The following is an 18,920-nucleotide window of genomic DNA, read 5'->3' on the forward strand; positions in this document are numbered from 1 at the left end:
GGTGTTGTCCAGCCAAAGCACCAAACTCAACTAAATATTTTCTCAGGTAGATTTATTATTGCTTTATATGCAGTTTCTTCACGTGTAAAGTCACCACTGGGCACTGCATCACTTAGTTATTTCTCTGCATTTTCTACAGAGATCAGTGCGAGGGAGTGGAAAGAGGGTAAATTAAGCAGGCGAAACAAAAAATGTGTTGTATTTTGAGGAAACAGTGCGAACATGTACGATGAGTTAAATACCGAGAAGCAGGATCACGTGTGACTAGACTTTTTGGATGATCCCTACAACCACATACCCCCTCGTGCTGGTGCTGTCAGAGTCTCAAAGGAAGCTCCACATGAGAGAGCGGGGGGGGGGGGCAGAATTACTCCACGCACTTACCGAGGGCACCACACAGCCCCCCTCCCTTTCCCTCCGCTTCACTTCTTGGGCTGGCGGAGAGCCTGCATGTAGGCCGTAAGCGACTTCTGGATGGACTCCTTGGAGATGAAGTTCGCAAAGTTTGAGATGTCCGAATCACGCTGTGCCAGGAGGTGGTCGATGGTCGTCTTGCGCATCATGGACTTGGTGATCTGCCGCGCGTGGTCTGGGAAACAATCATATACAAATTTTCATGCAGGCATTGGCGATGTGGTTGAGTCGGCACCAGCTAAAGCATTTTGCACGAGTTGCTCAATTAAAATAGATTATCACACTCAATGCACACAGTGAAGAATGTGTGCGTATCGATTATTTTACATTCGTATATGTTGTAGCAGACCTGTGTTTTCCATAGCAGACGGCAGTGCAGAAAAATACATTGTTGTACTGTACTATGCTCCCATGTCAATGCTCGCTACCTTCAACCCACACTAACCAGTGTGAAGTGTTGTCAAATAACCCCATGAGCTCCACATTATGGGGAGGCCCTTATCTCGCAGTGGATTGACAAGGTCGGTATGCAGCATTTAGATGCGCTGCATTCACCACAATTGTAATTGTATTTAAATTGTTGAATCGTGAAAATTCAGCAAATCGCAAGGGACGAGGGTCAGCCATTGCATGGGTAACATCTACCAATCCAGTTGCATCCTAAGCTATAGAAAGCCCTATCATACTTTACAGTCAATATTAGCTTCGTGCCACAGTGCCCAGCTTGGCAGGTACTGGTAATGAAGGCAAAGGTCAGTGCCCAACAGCACGCTTGAGTGGAAACCTATGCCCACACAACCTTATATTTCAGTGTACAATGGTGCAACTGATGTCCGACTTATTTCTCATAAAGTTTTTCTGAAACACTGATGTTTATTTTTTTCCTTCTTGAGTTTATTGATGAACGTGTAATCATGCAATTAGACTTCTTGCTTTCACTACTGCTGGTGGAGGGGCCTCCACTAGAAGAAGCTTTGGAGGAGCTCTTACATTCCAATTCATTATATACATATCTCAAATGGTATATATAATGAACACAGTATATTGGCATGTACGATAACATGTAAGCATACATTTATATCCATGAGTTTTTTTTGGGTTAGATCACGTAAATATATGTGTCGTTAAAATCCGCCACCACCCGACAGCCAATGAGTAAGGGTTGTCACGTACATGTCAATTCGTCACTAGTACAGCACACCGGTGTGTTGGAGAGCCAAGCCACAACATTTACAATCTGAGTACAACGTTTCGCCAGTAACTACAACTAGCTTCATCAGGCGACAGCCAGATTTGTGGAGAAGTCCACTTGTTTCGTTCCTTATATAGAGGCGTAGATATGGTGACCACGCTTCTCCGCTCTTGCGCAACGTGGGGGGGGGGGTAGAATACATTATGCATGCGCATTATGCGAGCACTTTGATCTTATCCATACCAACGGTAATCCCTATTGAAGTATGGTGGCCTGTATAGGCATGCATTTAAACAATGTTTTATTTCATGATTCGCTTCCACACAGCACTAAGTTGGCAGCTATCCGAACGGTCACAATTATTTTTTACACGTAGGCAAAAGCCTACGTGTTAAACTGACTAACCCATATATTTATATATACATATGTTTAAATGACAAACATGAGCAGGCCTGCCACACATTCTCCACAAGTCTTCAGCAAACTTTTGGTGTGTTTAGTTACCGCTGTGGTATTTAGCTACACTACAATATACTTCAATTGTCTTTCTGTGAGTCAGTCTGTCAGTCACAGCACTTAATTGATAACATTTTTGTCACACAGATTTGAGAAAGGACTCTTGATCGTAAGAAGCCAGTGACGTGTATGGTAGTCATGATGAGCTATGTAGGTAAAAAGAAACACCATGTGAACCTTACGACAATGAATTGTCACATACACAGTCTCGGCACCAGCAAGCCCAACGCTCAGCAGCACTGAAAAGTCCCCACAAGAAAGCGGCTTTTCCCGCTAAACTGCCGCCTGTGGCGCAGAAAACCCCCTCCCTCAGCCTGGGATTTGCAAGGAAAGCGAGGAGTGGCGTTCCCACCTGGGATCTTGAGCCAGCGACCCATCTCGGCGCGCGCCTCCTCCATGACGGTCTCCTCGGGCACGGTGCGGTCCACCAGCCCCACGTGCACGGCCTCGGAGGGCGAGTACATGAGGCCCAGCTGCAGCGAGCGCTCTGTGACGCGCGTGCCCACCACGCCCATCATTGTGTCACGGAACCTGGCGTGTGCACCACCACGCATCCCCACCTCCGGTTAGCACGGCTGGCTACGTACGGTGCAGAAGAAGTTCAATATACATGCGGTCGTAGAGATAGAGGCTTGCTGTCAGGAGCGTGGATTAAGGCCATGATGCACTGGGGCAGGGGCGCAAAACATTTTTCCTCACCGAAGGCCCGGGTCGGGCTTTTAAGTACCATTTGGCAGCTATGCACATTTAATAACACCTCAACATTAGTCGGTATGCAATAATAATATGCACTTTGATCAAGTATAAATAAGCCATGCAGTGATAAAGGTAACATGTATGTACAGCCATTCTGTTGATCCTCTGCTGGGTTAGCGACTCCCTACACAGTGCCGGTCATGAGGGTTGTCTGACCATGCCTCACAAAACTTTGACCACGCCAGGACTGTATACCTCGGTAATGGAATGATGCCTCAATCAAACACCAAAGGACTTATTAATTTTCGATTTAAAGCTTTCGTGACTGCAGGGATTCATATTCTTGGATCTTTCGGTAAAGTCACGTAGAAGGGAAATAATAAAAAATAAAACAATAAAATGATCACGACGTTTCGGCCACAACACAAGCAGCCGTCCTCAGGTGAAGAACAGCTGTCGGAAAGACAGCTTCCTAATCGACATCCGTGACCTGGAACGCCTTGTCCAAGACGGATCAAAGTGGAAATGTCCCAGCTTTTCCTTATGAGCCTGACAGCATGGAAAGACAGAGACCAAGACCATCTTGTCATGCGCCGAGCGGCTAGGTTCGTACCAGAATGGCGCCACGATGCCGAGCTTCGTCTCGTTGAGGCCGATGGAGTACTTGGGGTTGTCGGCCATCAGGCGGTAATCGCAGCACATGGCCATGAGGCAGCCGCCTGCTGGACTCGAGCCCTGATGGGAGAAACCACGGCTCAGCACATTGTGGAATGACAAGTTACGAAACATAAAGCAAACGCACGGAATCTGTAATGCTCAGAAGTATTTAATTGGCAGTATGGAGGCCAATGGGTAGCTGTCAGGACAAACATTCCTTTGCATATATGCAAATAGTTATTTCTGCTCTGATTTGTAACTCCACCTTTTGGGCACTAACCCTTTCATAACTATGTCTTGTTTTCAATAGGTAAGTGCTTCATAGCAACACATCTTTAAACTGAAGTTTCGTTCATATTGGAATTATCTGTTATGGATCGACCCGCAGATAAGACACATCTGCCACCACTCCGTTGTGTACGACGCCAGCCTTCATAGGTGCTCGCAAAAAGAAATTGCTTCAGTAATCTATATGGCTGTGCGGAGGATCTTTGTCTTTGTTGGTGGTGTTCTGAAAGGGGGTGGTGGGGGGTGAGGGCAGTGTACGTTGATGGCGGCGATGGTGATGAGGCTGGAGCCGTACAGCTTGAGCCACATCTCCTGCACGGCGCGCCAGAACTCGCGGTAGTGCTCCGTGGGCTTGCCCATCATCTCCGACACGTCCAGGCCCGCCGAGAAGATGTGCGGATTTGCCTGGACAACGCAGCACACCCCACACGACGCAACGGTGCCAAGATTACCCCCTTTGCATTGGCACGTCCCAGCCAAGCCAGCGTGAGGTCCTCACAGTAAAGAAGATTTTACATCGGTGAGATACGGTGCTGAGTCGATACCAAACCGTGACATGCTGGCCTCACAAGACAGAATCTGGATCAGGGCCAAGCAGGGCCAAAGGTGAGGCTAATGACGCAAATATACTGAGGAAATATAACCGCATCATCTATAAGCATCTAAACTCGTTCTTTGAGTGTGATGTCAATGGCACGGTTCGGCTTCTGCAGTGGAAAACGTGGTGCCTCCTGAGCCATGTGACTGTACTCTGCTATCCATTTAGTAGGTATGCAAAAATCTGTCAAAACTTGACCCCCCCCCTCCCTGTACGCGCGCGTACTTTTTACACCCCCCCCACCTGCGTACGTACGTACGCTTGACGCACCCCCCCCCCCCCCCCCCCCCGAATCCTATAGAACGGCCGATATTGAATCCACGCACAAACGATCAAGGATTAATAATATTAACGTGTTTAAGCGAACAGGTAGTCCACCGCCGGACTATCTAACTCATTTGAAGGCCAATGTAGATAAATTATTATCGAGGCTTCACCCCCCCCCCCCCCAATTTCCTATGCGTAGGTACATTGTCAGTAGACCCCCCATATGCAAACGTACGCATTTGGGTTAACCCCCTCTCTCCCCTCCATGCGTACGTACTAAATGGATGGCCCCTTAATAGAGGAAAGAGTCGCTGAACAGGAAGCGATTTCCATAACCAGAGACAGCGAGGAATGTAAAAAGTGTATCCAGTCTCATCATCATCAGCCGCCAAGGAAATTACACATTGCCCACCTCACTATAGCAGTTCAAACATTGGCAGAGAACACATTCGGTCAAAAACTCGCAAGAATGCACGGCCTCGTTGCGTCATGGGTCACGGCACCGAGGTCATGATGACGCCGCGGCAGCTCGGGTTCATCTCCAGCTTATCGAGGCCGATGGCGAGCTCCGTGAGCAGCTCCAGGCTCAGGCTGTTGACGGGTGGATTCGACAGCTTCAGGACCGCCACTCCTGCCAGAGGACAGAGATTCGCCGTTTGCCTCCAAAGCGCCGATTCTTGACAAGTCAGGGGGGTAAACGGTTGAGCTAGGGTACAATATTTTAGAACCTTGTTATACCGGCTTATTACTTGCTTGGACACATGAAAAAGAAACGTAACCATTTATAAAGCGTTGAGAGATGAATGCTTGAAATTACACAGAGACAGAAACACATGGTAGTGAACACGAGCAGGTTGAGTCTTGACGTAAAGCTTGCGTGACTGCAGGAATTCATACTCTTTTGGTCTTTCGGTAAAGTCACGTAGATATTTTTCTATCTACGTTACTTTACCGAAAGACCCAAAGAGTATTAGCAGGTTGCAACATACTTGGGCAGGATATGTTACTCGATAAGATGATGGCCGATAGTCAAAACTATGTAGAGAGTGGCAGCCAAGGCAGGGGATGTCCACTATGAAGATGGAGCAATGACATGTGCAAGATGGATGACTCTCAGGACCCATGTGAAACGGTGAGAGATTTGCAAGGTCTTCATCCAGCAATGGAGTTTGATATTTTTTTAAAATCACAGCTGCTGAGCACATGCCCAACGCACCAAGCAGCGAGCAACAAAGAGTCCTATTTAAGGTGCAACATATAGGAGTTCATAGGTTTCTTTAATTGAAAAGGTTACACGAATTCTGGAAAATAAATAATAGAAGGGAGTAAGAAAGTTGAGCGGTGAGAGGAAAGAATCAGAAAGAGAAGTGCTGTGACCAGCAGTGTGCTGGATGTACACAGCATGGATGGGATGAACACAGTATGGACGATCGTGGTTGATTTTGAAGATGACGATGATATTTCACAACAATTTAACACGTAGGCTTTCGCGACCAATATTATTCATAATATAGGTTTTTTGAGTGAGATCGCGTTATTTATAAATGTGTCGTAACCCTCCACGACCCGACATGGCCAAAGAGTAAAAAATGTGTCACGTTTTTTAAAGGACAAAATAATTCACTTCGCTCTGACAAGCAACAGGCTTAGTGCGGCCTGGAAGCATATTATTAAATAAATACAATTACAATTCCTTATAAGGGAAACAAATACCAATGAATAACAATTGAATGATTACCAATCTATATAATTACAATACCCTCCCCCTCTTTGCCTCGAATCACTGCACCAGAGTGAATTAAATGATGACGTCACCCTGCTGCTGCTCTATTTAAGACCGGGAGCAACAGGAGAGCTTCACCATTCTTGCCCGATGAAGCTGATTGTAATTATCAGCGAAACGTTGTACTCAAATTTTTAAATGCAGTTGATTCTCTCTTCAACAGACCGGTGGGCTAAAGAAGTGAATTATTTTGTCCTTTGAAAAACTTGGGACACATTTTTTACTGTTTGGCCGTGTTGGGTGGTGGAGGGTTACGACACATTTATAAATAACGCGATCTGACCCAAAAACCTATATTATGAATATTTCACAACGGTTTTTCGCGCACCAAGGCTGCACGACAAGAAGCCGGTGTTCGCGAATCTCACCGGTCTTGTCGTCCATTTCAATGGAGAGCTTGTCGCTGGACGAGTAGTGCCGCACCTGCGCGTGTGTCCTCCACGCCACCGCACCCTCCCGGGGCCCCCGCGCCGTCGACCATGCCGCCACGACACAGGATGATGGCGACGGGCAACCGGTGGCCACGCGGAGACACGCGCCTGTCCAGGAGGGAGGAGCGCAGGAACAGGGAGAGGTGTCGGTTGGACATCGCAGACCAGACCAGCCACTCATCCAATCCAATATAACTGTGTCTGCTCTGATTTGGGACTTTGTAAATAGAATTACTCCAAATTATAGTCCGTTTGTGGGATGGAGTGGTGGCGCAGAGGTTCGTGCGATTCGCTATGAACCCAATCATCTGAGTTCGATTCCCGAACATGGTTATCATCGACCAGCACTGACCAATATGGTAAAGTATGGTCAAACAACAATAACCCCCATCGAAGTAATCCGTGCGGATTACTTCTATAATTAAGAAATGTTGACATTCAAGCATTGAAAAATGACACTCTCCATTTTGACTGGGATTCGGTGAACAAAATGTCCACTTCAAAAAAGTTCAGAGTAAAGGATGATTGTCGACCATGGTTTGATCTGAACATTTCTGATTTAATGAAAACAACAGACATAGCCTGGAATGATGCAAAGACATCAAACAACCTCCATTATTGGATGGAACACTAAGGAATAGATGTACTCGCCATGTAAGAAGAGCAAAATTTTCATACTATCATCAAACTAATTTCAATTCACAAAAAAACCCAAGACTATTTTGGCGAACATTCAATTCGGTGTAGAAGAAAGACAAAAGGTACATAGTGATAAGATCTCGTCCACAAATATGAACAAAACAAAGGGCGTTCCATAAGGTTCCATGCTGGGTCAAATTCTGTTCACCTTATATCTAAAAATTTTGGACTACACTCAAATCATTCAAAATTAAATCTCTGTGCTGATAAAACTTTCAATTGCTCCTAAATCCCCCCAAAAAACAAGATACGCACTCTTTGCTTGAAACAAAAATTCAGTTTCATTCCCTTCACCTAAGACGAATATCAGAAACAACATCATTGAACAAACAGAGTGGTTCAAATACTTGGGTTTACTGATTGATTAAAAACTTACATTCCAACACCATATTGATCTCATCTTGGAAAGAAATAAAAAAAATAGTTTTCATACAGAAACATCGTTTTCCCATTCGATTGCACCTCCAAATTTCTGAACCTATCATTATATCACTTTTTGACTACTGTGACGCTGCTTACAGATCAGCTACTGATGAATCACTAAACAGACTAAACCCGCTTCATCATTCTGCTCTTTGATTTGCACTGGATGCACCATACCGGACCCACCATTATGACCTCTACTTAAAATGCAATCTCACATCACTTGATGCAAGAAGAAATCTCCATTTGGCCCTGTTCATTCATAAAATCCTTATCGGCAAATCTCCGAAAAACGTATCTAATTAATTAACCTCATTGTCAAACTCAAGACACCAAAGATGAACATCTAATTGCCTTTTTAACCATCCCGAGAAAAAGTGGAATAGGTGACAAATCCTTTGCCGTTACGTTTTTGGAACAAACGTGTTTCCTTCCTCACCATCGTAAATCTTCTTTCAAAAAGAGTATATAAGCAGAAGATTAGTGCCAGATACAGCCAAAATTTCCAATGTGATCTGTAACTTTGAACCTTACCTACGTATCGATAGTTCAATGTTAATGCGAAATGTAATGCGGGACTGTGTGTTGTCTTGATGTGGTCTGGGACTGCATTTGTTGTTGTTTTGCTGCCTTGTCCAAGCTTGCATTTGGTTGTGAAAAATCGGCAGGAATTTATCTTCTTGTGCAATTTGTACTTCTATCCTGTATTTATTTGAGCGACTTAACGATTTCTCTATCTTGCTTTTATATAGTTTTTTTTTGTATTGTTTGCTGGTGTAACTATATATATATAATATTTTGATTCTGGGCAAATCAAGGGCTGTAAATGACATTACGACCGTGCTACCTGCAAAATGTTGTTAAGAGATTGAGACATTTCCATAGCAGTAAAACATCTCCCCATGTTAGAGAGCGGCATCTATGTCACTCAACTAATGCTGACGTACCTTCACGAAGCAGTACATCTCACATGCCATGCCATATCTGTCAACCCATACGGTGTACCCGTATTCTTGTTGAGTATTCTTGAGTTCAGGTCCATACAGCGTACAGCCGTTTCAGTACGGGTTAAAAAAACCCATAATTTGTTCTAGATTTGAAGCTTTCGTGACTGCAAGTATTCATATTCTTAGGTTTTTTCGGTAAAGTCACGTAGGTAAAAAATTTAAATTAATTAAAGTAAAATAAAAATAAAATAAAAATCACGACGTTTCGGAGGCAACACAAGCTTCCGTCTTCAGGTGGAACCGTCACAGCACGATAGCTGTATCAAGTGAGAGAAATTCCAAGAACACAGTATTTGTATATATAATTTGTGTTGATTTGTTTGTGTTTCTCCCTTGTGATGGAACTTTGTAGGATGAACGTTGAGATTTCTAAGGGCACGGGGTGACCAATAAGGTCTAAATTGATTTGTAATAAGATTGGCACTGATAAGGGGTTGACATGTATGCCATGCCCTCGAGGCGTTTGTCACCTAGAAAATATTTTTTCGACCCTTTCCTGTTTACTCGAATGAGTTCCATAAAATTTCAACGTTACATAATCTCTATTACTCACACAAGGAAAGCTTTACGGAGTCTTAAAGGCTTATTTTCAGGAGGGTCTTGCAACTGGAATGTTTGGTCAATTCCATTCAGTGTGTGTGTTTGGCACGTGGGCGAGTAGCCGGCGTAATGCAACACTGCCACCTCCTGGCCAATTCGAAGCCCTATGCCTACAACACCTGGGCAAACCCTGATGACCACCCATTCAAGTGCTAACCAGGCTAAAATCTGCTTCGCGTCGGCGATACGGCGAGTTTATTAAGCGGTGGTTGTTATTCGGACAAAGTTTGGGTTGTCTATTGCATTAGGGGCAGTCCATAAATGATTTCAAGCGATTTTGGACCATTTTTGACCCCCCCCCCCTCGTCATACGGCGTCACAAAAAGTCAGACCCCCCCTCAAATATGACGTCACAAAGCTCTGCACCCCCCCCTCAAAACCATATTTCCATTTTGAAAATAAAGCATGCTCCAAATCGCTTTAAACGATTGTCATTGTAGTGCGTATTTAATGTGGCGCTGCACTATGATGTTGTAGGAGAAAACATTTATTAAAAAGTAAATTTTTTTAAGTAGAACGTGTTGTCTATATTTATTTAAAGTTGCGCATTTTGATGTGACGTCACATTTCTAACCCCCCCACCTCGTCACACATCGTCACAAATGCCTGACCCCCCCCCCCCCCCCAGGTGCGTGACGTCATTTATGGACGGCCCCTTAATGGAGGATGAAAAAACCCCCTAAAACTCCCTCGGGAAACCCAGAGAAACGAGAAGACATCACCCACCCGAAAACACGTGCACCTATAACCCACTCTTTGGTTTCGATTTAAAGCTTTCGTGACTGCAGGGATTCATCTTCTTGGTTCTTTCGGTAAAGTCACGTAGAAGGGAAATAATAAAATAAAAAAATAAAACATACTAAAATACAATTATCACGACGTTTCGGCCACGCTGTCTTTCCGGCAGACCTGTTCTTCACCTGAGGACGGCTGCTTGCGTTGTGGCCGAAACGTTGTGAGAATTGTATTTTATTTTTATTATTTTATTATTTCCCTTCTACGTGACTTTACCGAAAGAACCAAGAAGATACTCTTTGGTTCTTTCGGTAAAGTCACGTAGGTGAAAAAATAGATTTATTTAATATTTGTATTTTCATTTTTCATTTTTCACCTCCCTAACTTTACCGAAAGAACCAAAGAGTATGGATTCTTGCAGTCACGAAAACTTCAAATCTAGCACCTACAACCTACTTGCTCTATGGCAACCATGCCCAAATGCAAAGTTGGCCAACACGCAAGTGTGTCGCTCAGGGCAGTCGGTGACACCTCGTCACCCACAACCTTTGCCTTACAGTCACCAGCCAGCCAGCCAGCCACCTCGAGCCAACTATAAACACTGCCACCCCGACAAGCGGTCACTCGTCTGCAAGCCTGGCAAGACACCAAAGACAAAGATCCCACCCTGTATAGCCTTACAGACTGCTGGGGCAAGTGCTGTTAGTGAGCACCTCGACAGTCAAACAAATACAAAGATCCCACCTGTATAGCCTTACAGACTGCTGGGGCAAGTGCTGTTAGTGAGCACCTTGACAGCCAAACAAAGACAAAGTTCCCACCCTGTATAGCCTTCACATACTGCTGGGGCAAGTGCTGTTAGTGAGACAACCTCGACAGCCACACAAAGACAAAGTTCCCACCATGTATAGCCTTAGCAGACTGCTGGGGCAAGTGCTGTTAGTGAGCACCTCCCCAGTCAAACAAAGACAAAGATCCCAGCTGTATAGCCTTCACATACTGCTGGGGCAAGTGCTGTTAGTGAGACAACCTCGACAGCCACACAAAGACAAAGTTCCCACCCTGTATAGCCTTAACATACTGCTGGGGCAAGTGCTGTTAGTGAGCACCTCGACAGCCACACAAAGACAAAGTTCCCACCCTGGAGAGCCTTAGCAGACTGCTGGGACAAGTGCTGTTAGTGACCACCTCCCCAGTCAAACAAAGACAAAGTTCCCACCATGTATAGCCTTCACATACTGCTGGGGCAAGTGCTGTGAGCGAGAGAACCTCAACAGTCAAACAAAGACAAAGTTCCCACCCTGCATAGCCTTAACAGACTGCTGGGGCAAGTGCTGTTAGTGAGAGAGCCTCAACTGACACTCACTCACTGCGAGTCCACCATGTGCTGAGCAGGGGAGAGAGGACGCCAAATGCACAATAGTGGGGAGGGGGGGTGGTGCTACATTAACACCACGCCCGGCCGCCTTTGTCTCCCCACTGCTGATGTGTTGTTGTTGTTGTGTTTATACCGAGCCAAAGTGCTAATTTAATGCCGAGTTGACTTAGGGGAGGCGGTCGCCATCAACGGGCTTAGACGACACCCGCCGCCGATTGTTGGGCCCTGGCCCAGGGAGCGAACTTGGGATGTGGCCGGTCTGGGGACACCGCAGAACCCACCGAGTCAAACGAAGTAGTCGCACGGGGTTGTGTGTGTGTCTGTGTGTTTGTGTCTCTGTGTGTATCTGTGTGTGTCTCTGTGTGTGTATCTGTGTGTGTGTACTGGAGTCGTGTTAGGTGTGGGACGGGAGTGTGTCATGTCTACGACATCCCAGCTGACACCTTCACCCACCACTCGAACCGACACACCGACGTGGAGAGAGATGATCAACCCATTATCATCATCATCACCGTCGCCTCTCTGTAGCTTACCCAGGCTCCGGCTTGTCCTCAGCAGCAGCGCAGCCATGATCTCACTGTCCCGGTCTGATGATGATGATGAAGAAGACGATGTGGGACCCCCCCTAGCGGAAGATTTGTGACATGGCAAGCAAACAGGGCGACCTTCGTTCAACATCGTTTCGTGCGCGTGTCTGTCACCATCTGGAGCCGGCGACGATTCGTCGATTTAAATAGATACACGGTGAATGACCGTAGCGTGTGGAGTGAGACTCGTCACAAAACGTGGCCCCATCACCGCCTCCGATGTCTGTTAAATTACGCAGCTCCCAACATCTTATGCAAGGCCGTAGCCATGGAGTCAACATTGGGGGGGACCAAATCTTACAGAGGGTCTGAAAAAAATCTAAATTTGTAAACGAATTTCCTGACATTTCCTGCCTAAAATATAAAAAAATTCACTAACACATGGGATGGATTTTTTTTTATAATAATGTCTAATAGTGTATTGTATTACATTGCTCTGTTTTTTCTTTTTTACTTTTTCTTGTTTCATTGTATGTAACGGCAGAGATTAGGGATTAATAAAGTACAATCATACCACAATCATATGAACAGAAATCTATTTTATAGCGATATATTGGGGGGGGGGGGGGGGGGGCATTTTGAGCATATTTGACTATTGTAATTACGGCCTTGATCTTAATTTCCTCGCTTTCGCCACTCTCCGACCAGTCCGCACGGGCGAAGTGTGTACATAATTATTCAAACAACCCCCGTGACCTGCACACGACTTGCTGGGGGAGGCCTTCATCCACCAGCGGATTGACAAAAAGGGCCGTAACAGTGCAAAAACGCCACTTTTTTCTAATTTTCTTGCTGTGGTTTTCACACCTGATGGTAATTGCTTGTGTTGCAATCGAAACGTCGTGAGAATTTTATTGTTGAATTTTTATTATTTTATTATTTCCCTTCTACGTGACTTTACCGAAAGAACCAAGAATAAGTGCAAGTGTAGTTGTTGATGTACAGGGTGTATGAAAAAGATGGACCCGATTTGAAATCGCTTTGCTTTGAAAATGGGTCCATCTTTTTAAAACACCCTGTATGTTACACTCGAACAGCGGGACGATGCAAAGCATATCCCGTGCACCGTGAGCGTTAGTTGTCAGAAACGACGCGGGTTGAGAATTCGTCGTGGTTAATGATGACGGCTTGGGCATTGAACTGCGCGGTTTAATTCTGTCGATTTGGGTGCCAACGGCTCCAAAAAGTGCTCGACTCAGAATGATTCAGAGGTGGCCTTGGAATCATATCCACGGATAGGGGCCGCCTTCATGCCCCGAAACTCCTGCCAAGAGGTTAAAGTCAATTTGTACAGGGGCGCTTAAAAAAAACGTAACACTTTTGAGAATTTGCAAGAATACCACGAGAAAAGTGTGCCTCCGGGCTCCAGAGATCACATGGAGAAGATTACATGCATGCGTTGACAATGATGGCGAACAAGTGGAGATTCTGACTTTTCGAAGCTATGTTACAGTGTATTATACGTTATTTTTCCATTAAATACGATAGTCCCATATTAGTGGTAAAACATTTTTTGAAGCACCCTGTATGATGGATAAAGTTAATTTGACAGGTCAAAACAGTGACGTGCTCTCCGATGCGTTTTCGGGTCACACCGCGTCGTTGTTCGGCATGATGTCCGACGTTTCGCCGCACGTGTTCAGTGGAGAGCTTCTTTGGCGAAACGTCGGACATCATGCCGGACAAACACGAGGTACGACCCGAAAACGCATGGAAGAGCTCATTCAGCACAGCCCATAATAATCATTACAAGGGTGATTAAAGCACGGGGTAGATGTCATGGGTTAGTGCTGTACCTTTGCACCGGACTTGCAAACCCAGAGGTCGCCTGTTTAACCTTCCAGCGCAGCAGTTGAAACAATGTTCAAGTTTCTTAAAATACTCACGCCTCTATCCACCCGATGGTATAAATAGGAAACCACGCAATGTGTTGGCAGGTCGCGCGCGGTGGGTGGGAAAGTGTGGGAACTCCCCCCAACTTTCAAGACGTTTGGCCAGTGTGGAAGAGTAGGCCAAATACCCTCAAGGGGGGCTCTCTCGGGCACCTGTATCTGTTTAAACTGAAACCCGGATTCAGACCCAGCTCTACCCTGACCTCCGAGTCACCAAGGCCACCTTGAAACGATCTCTTAACACTGCCGTTCTCTGTCCGCCAGGTGGAGACATCGTTCCGTGATTGACTCTTTTCGTCTCAAGCTGGCAGTGTCTTTTTTAACACAAAGCAAAAACGTCTGTAAACACATTCCTGCGGAGGGAGCTGGTAGGAACGTTGGGTTGCTCGGTCGATTCTGCAAATATGCCCGACTGTGAGGGCGGGCACAAGCCGGCGTGAGTAGGTTAAACGTTTAGTTTAATAAGGGCACCACGGGGTGACCAGCCCCTCCCCACCCTCCCCACCCCACCCAGCCCCTCCCTCCCCACCCAGCCCCTCTCTGCACGACGGACGGACGGACACAATAATCCCCTGTGGGCTGGTGTAACCAGGAGGTTCCTACCAGTATAGTTTATGCATTGGCTCTGGTCCTTCCGTAACGGATGAAGGGGGGGGGGGGGGGTAGAATACCTCTCGTGAAGGCAATTCAATGCGAACGGGACTTTAGCGTGAAGTTTTATGGATATTAATGGTATGAGAATTGGGCCGAATGGACCAACGTGTTGCCCCTTGCCCTCCCCGGCAGAGCCTGGCTCTCCCCTGCCCGCCTGACGCGAGCGCTGGAGTGGGCAATTTTACTCGAAGGAATATGCGTGGCCTGCACAAAACGTCTGCTTGTTTTCATTCGTTATGGTTGCTGAGCATAAATCCAGAAGACCAACATGTCATACGGTCAGCAATGGACAGCACTACAATCAAAGTTGTAGTCAATAAGAGTTAACATGTTTATGACATTCATATTCTTGGTTCTCTCGGTAAAGTCACGTAGAAGGAAAATAATAAAAAAATAAAACAATTAAATTCTCACGACGTTTCGACTGCAACGCAAGCAATCATCATCAAGTGTGAAATTAAAATATTTATGGAAATTAGCAAGATATTTAGAATTGAAACCGTAGGATGGACTTCCAAATTTGAGCAGTGCGTGGAGGAAGCCGAGAGAAAAGTGTTGTGACCTGCCGAGTGGTGGTCGAACGGAGTGGGTGAGAAGAAAATCAGTCTGGAGTCCTCATCGCTGAAGGATAACTCAACGAGTGGAATTATACAAGTAGGAACAACAGTTTCACACTGCCCACCAGGGATTATTTGTCTGTCGTGCATAGCCCCTCCCAAACATATACGTTCCGGGATTGGTTGAAGTGCGTCACGTGACCGCGAGGTTTCTGTCGTGCACGAATGCGCTGTCCAACCAAGTTCCTATCTGCCCACTCTGAAGGAACGTGTTTTAAGGTGTCTGCACATGAGCCAGGTCTTTATCGTACTGCGCTGTGAACGAGAAAATACGCACAAGCTGAAATTCCACCAAATCACGATGTTGATAACGTCCACGTGATATAAGCCCCACTGCACGCACTCCTTGCATGTGCAGCCCCAGTGGCCTAATGGATAAGGCACTGGCCTCCTAAGCCAGGGATTGTGGGTTCGAGTCCCACCTGGGGTAGATTTGTAAAAAAAATTACATTTGTAACATGTATGTTGGTTCCGTACGGTGCAAAAGAAATACAACGTTCGGTACATATAAAAAGAATGAGATTCACTGGTTCGATACCCGGCCATGGCTAACATCATTGACGAATGATATCTCAGCAGGTTCTGGGGGCACCCCCTTCAATAACCCGCAGTGACCAGCGTGGTGAAGTATGGTCAAATAACTCACACGGCCGTTTTCAAGCAGTAGACTGCCGAAAGGTCTGTAAAAGTACACACCTTGTTGTACTGGGTTTAACTGAGAGCTATATTAAACTGTTGTTGTCGACTTGTCGTGATGTCACCACGCAATGTGTTGGCAAATCGCGCGCGGTGGGTGGGAAAGTGTGGGTACTCCCACCTCTTTCAATACGTTTTTGGCCAGTGTGGAAGAGTAGGCCAAATACCCTCAAGGGGGGCTCTTTCGGGCACCTGTACCTGTTTAAACTGAAACCCGGATTCAGACCCAGCTCTACCCTGACCTCCGAGTCACCAAGGCCACCTTGAAATGATCTCTTAACATTGCCGTTCCCTGTCCGCCAGGTGGAGACATCGTTCAGTGATTCACTCCTTCCGGCAAATGCATCTGCTTGATCGTCTCAAGCTGGCAGTGTCTTTTTAACACAATAACGTCTGTAATAGTTGATGCATTAGCTCTGGTCCTTCCGTAACGGATGAAGGGGGGGATTTAGAATACCTCCAAACTAATTCGAACGGGACTTTAGCGTTAAGTTTTATTGATATTAATGACTTCCCTTGTTTTACGGTATAAGAATTGGCCCGAATGGACCAACGTGTTGCCCCTTCTAGATTTGAAGTTTCCGTGACTGCAAGGGTTCATACTCTTTGTTTTTTTCGGTAAAGTCACGTAGGTAATTTTTTTTTGCTGTAACGGTTCCACCTGAAGACGGAAGCTTGTGTTGCCTCCGAAACGTCGTGATTTAATTACATTTATTTTGATAATTGGTTTTTTACCCTTCTATCTGGCAACAAAACTGACACCTTTTTTACCGCAATACCTGCAGTCATAATACAAACAAAAGACATAACTCTGATAATGTGCACTGTCCTTAAAGTTGATTGGTCCACACCCGAGACAGCTTTCCTTCGAGCCTCGTCTCACATGGCGTCATCTGGTCCAACCCATGTGAGACTAGGCTCTAAGGAAAGCTGTCTCGGGTGTGGACCAATCAACTTCAAGGACAGTGCACATTATCATGACTGCAGGTATTGCGGTCTATGGAAACATGACTCCTTGTAAAAAGGTGTCAGTTTTGTTGCCAGATCGAAGGGTAAAAAACCAATTATCATATTTTTACTGGCAAATGAGGTTCCAATAGTGTAAATTAATTTTCTTTTTTTACCTACGTGACTTTACCGAAAAAAACAAAGAGCGTGTTGCCCCTTGCCCTCCCCGGCAGCGCCTGGCTCTCCCCTGCCCGCCTGACGCGAGCGCTGTAGTTTATCGTTCATTAAATATTTCCCAGGACAACCCCGCGGTTGGGAAGCATCACAGGATGCATTCGTATGCATGATTTTGTTTCCTTATTTTTTTTGCTTGTGGCTCAATTTGTGTTATTTCCTTACACTTAGGAAACATTCTGTATGTAGCTGATTTGACTTCTGATAAAATATGCAACTGTGCAGAATTTAAGGATAATGACTGCTGCATGAAGGCCATTCCGTCATGTTCTCACCTAAAGGTCCTTTGTCTGTTGTACTTTTTTACACAATGGTATAATTATTGTAAGGCCGCTTTAGGAGTTGCATCACAGTGCAAGATCGGTAATTATTGATACCACTGTTCAAGACGTACGTTTAAACGCCCCTCTACATTGCTCTACATTTGGTTTAACTCGGCCGTTCTCAGCCCAAGGCTCTTTGGGGGTCAGTCTGCGGCATGGTTGTCGCCCAGGAGACATTTCAAATGTGCGCGGGGAACTTCAGAACCACACGAATACACAACGTGGGTGGCGGGTGTGATGACCAGTGGTGTTCATTGGGGTGGTGGTGGTGGGAGCATAATAAGCCAGGTCTTCATCTTCATCTTACCTCATGTGGCCCCAGTGGCTCAATGGACTTGTTTCCTAAGTCAATGATTGTGGCTTAGAGTCCCAACACGGGTGATGTTCGGTTTTCCTGTTTAATCTTTAACCATAATCGCTTTGAAATGAATTCGAGTTAATTAAAGATCTCAAATTTTTATGGTAATTGTGGGTTTATTTAAGGTGTCTGCACATGAGCCAGGTCTTTATCGTACTGCGCTGTGAACGAGAAAATGCGCACAAGCTGAAATTCCACAAAATCACGATGTTGATAACCAGAGGTGTGGACTCGAGTCATGTGACTTGGACTCGAGTCAGACTCGAGTCATGAATTTGATGACTTCAGACTCGACTTGGACTTGCATAACAATGACTTTGTCCCACCTCTGAGGTGTGGACTCGAGTCATGTGACTTGGACTCGAGTCAGACTCGAGTCATGAATTTGATGACTTCAGACTCGACTTGGACTTGCATAACAATGACTTTGTCCCACCTCTGTTGATAACGTCCACGTGGTATAAGCCCCACTACACGCACGCGGTGCATGTGCAGCCCCAGTGGCCTAATGGATAAGGCACTAGCCTCCTAAGCCAGGGATTGTGGGTTCGAGTCCCACCTGGGGTAGATTTGTAAAAAATCTAATTTTGTAACATGTATGTTGGTTCCGTACGGTGCAAAAGAAATACAACGTTCGGGACATATAAAAAGAATGAGAATCACTGGTTCGATACCCGGCCATGGCTAACATCATTGACGAATGATATCTCAACAGGTTCTGGGGGCACCCCCTTCAATAACCCGCAGTGACCAGCGTGGTGAAGTATGGTCAAATAACTCACACGGCCGTTTTCTAGCAGTAGACTGCCGAAAGGTCTGTAAAAGTACACACCTTGTTGTACTGGGTTTAACTGAGAGCTATATTCAACTGTTTTTGTCGACTTGTATTGATGTAACCACGCAACGTGTTGGCAGATCGCGCGCGGT

The 18,920-nt window shown here is 45.8% G+C and overlaps 1 protein-coding gene and 2 non-coding genes across 3 annotated transcripts; 2 read left to right on the plus strand and 1 right to left on the minus strand.

Moving 5' to 3' along the window:
• Positions 1–196: 196 nt before the first annotated feature.
• ECI1 (enoyl-CoA delta isomerase 1) lies at positions 197–14,086 on the minus strand. The gene is made up of 8 exons (XM_061570022.1): positions 14,068–14,086; positions 12,218–12,309; positions 6,780–6,950; positions 5,132–5,259; positions 4,022–4,168; positions 3,432–3,553; positions 2,475–2,653; positions 197–589 (listed from the first exon to the last, which is right to left on the minus strand). The coding sequence occupies exons 2-8, from the start codon at positions 12,252–12,254 to the stop codon at positions 423–425; spliced, it is 951 nt and encodes a 316-aa protein (XP_061426006.1). The 5' UTR covers positions 12,255–12,309; positions 14,068–14,086; the 3' UTR covers positions 197–422.
• A 1,705-nt stretch (positions 14,087–15,791) lies between these two features.
• TRNAR-CCU (transfer RNA arginine (anticodon CCU)) lies at positions 15,792–15,864 on the plus strand. Its single transcript has one exon. It is a non-coding gene; the product is annotated as a tRNA-Arg (tRNA).
• A 2,623-nt stretch (positions 15,865–18,487) lies between these two features.
• Positions 18,488–18,560, plus strand: TRNAR-CCU (transfer RNA arginine (anticodon CCU)). Its single transcript has one exon. It is a non-coding gene; the product is annotated as a tRNA-Arg (tRNA).
• Positions 18,561–18,920: the final 360 nt, after the last annotated feature.

The sequence above is a fragment of the Lethenteron reissneri genome, chromosome 44 (assembly GCF_015708825.2).
Source record: "Lethenteron reissneri isolate LAM-NWPU_2019-01 chromosome 44, ASM1570882v1, whole genome shotgun sequence".
Taxonomy (NCBI): domain Eukaryota; kingdom Metazoa; phylum Chordata; class Hyperoartia; order Petromyzontiformes; family Petromyzontidae; genus Lethenteron; species Lethenteron reissneri.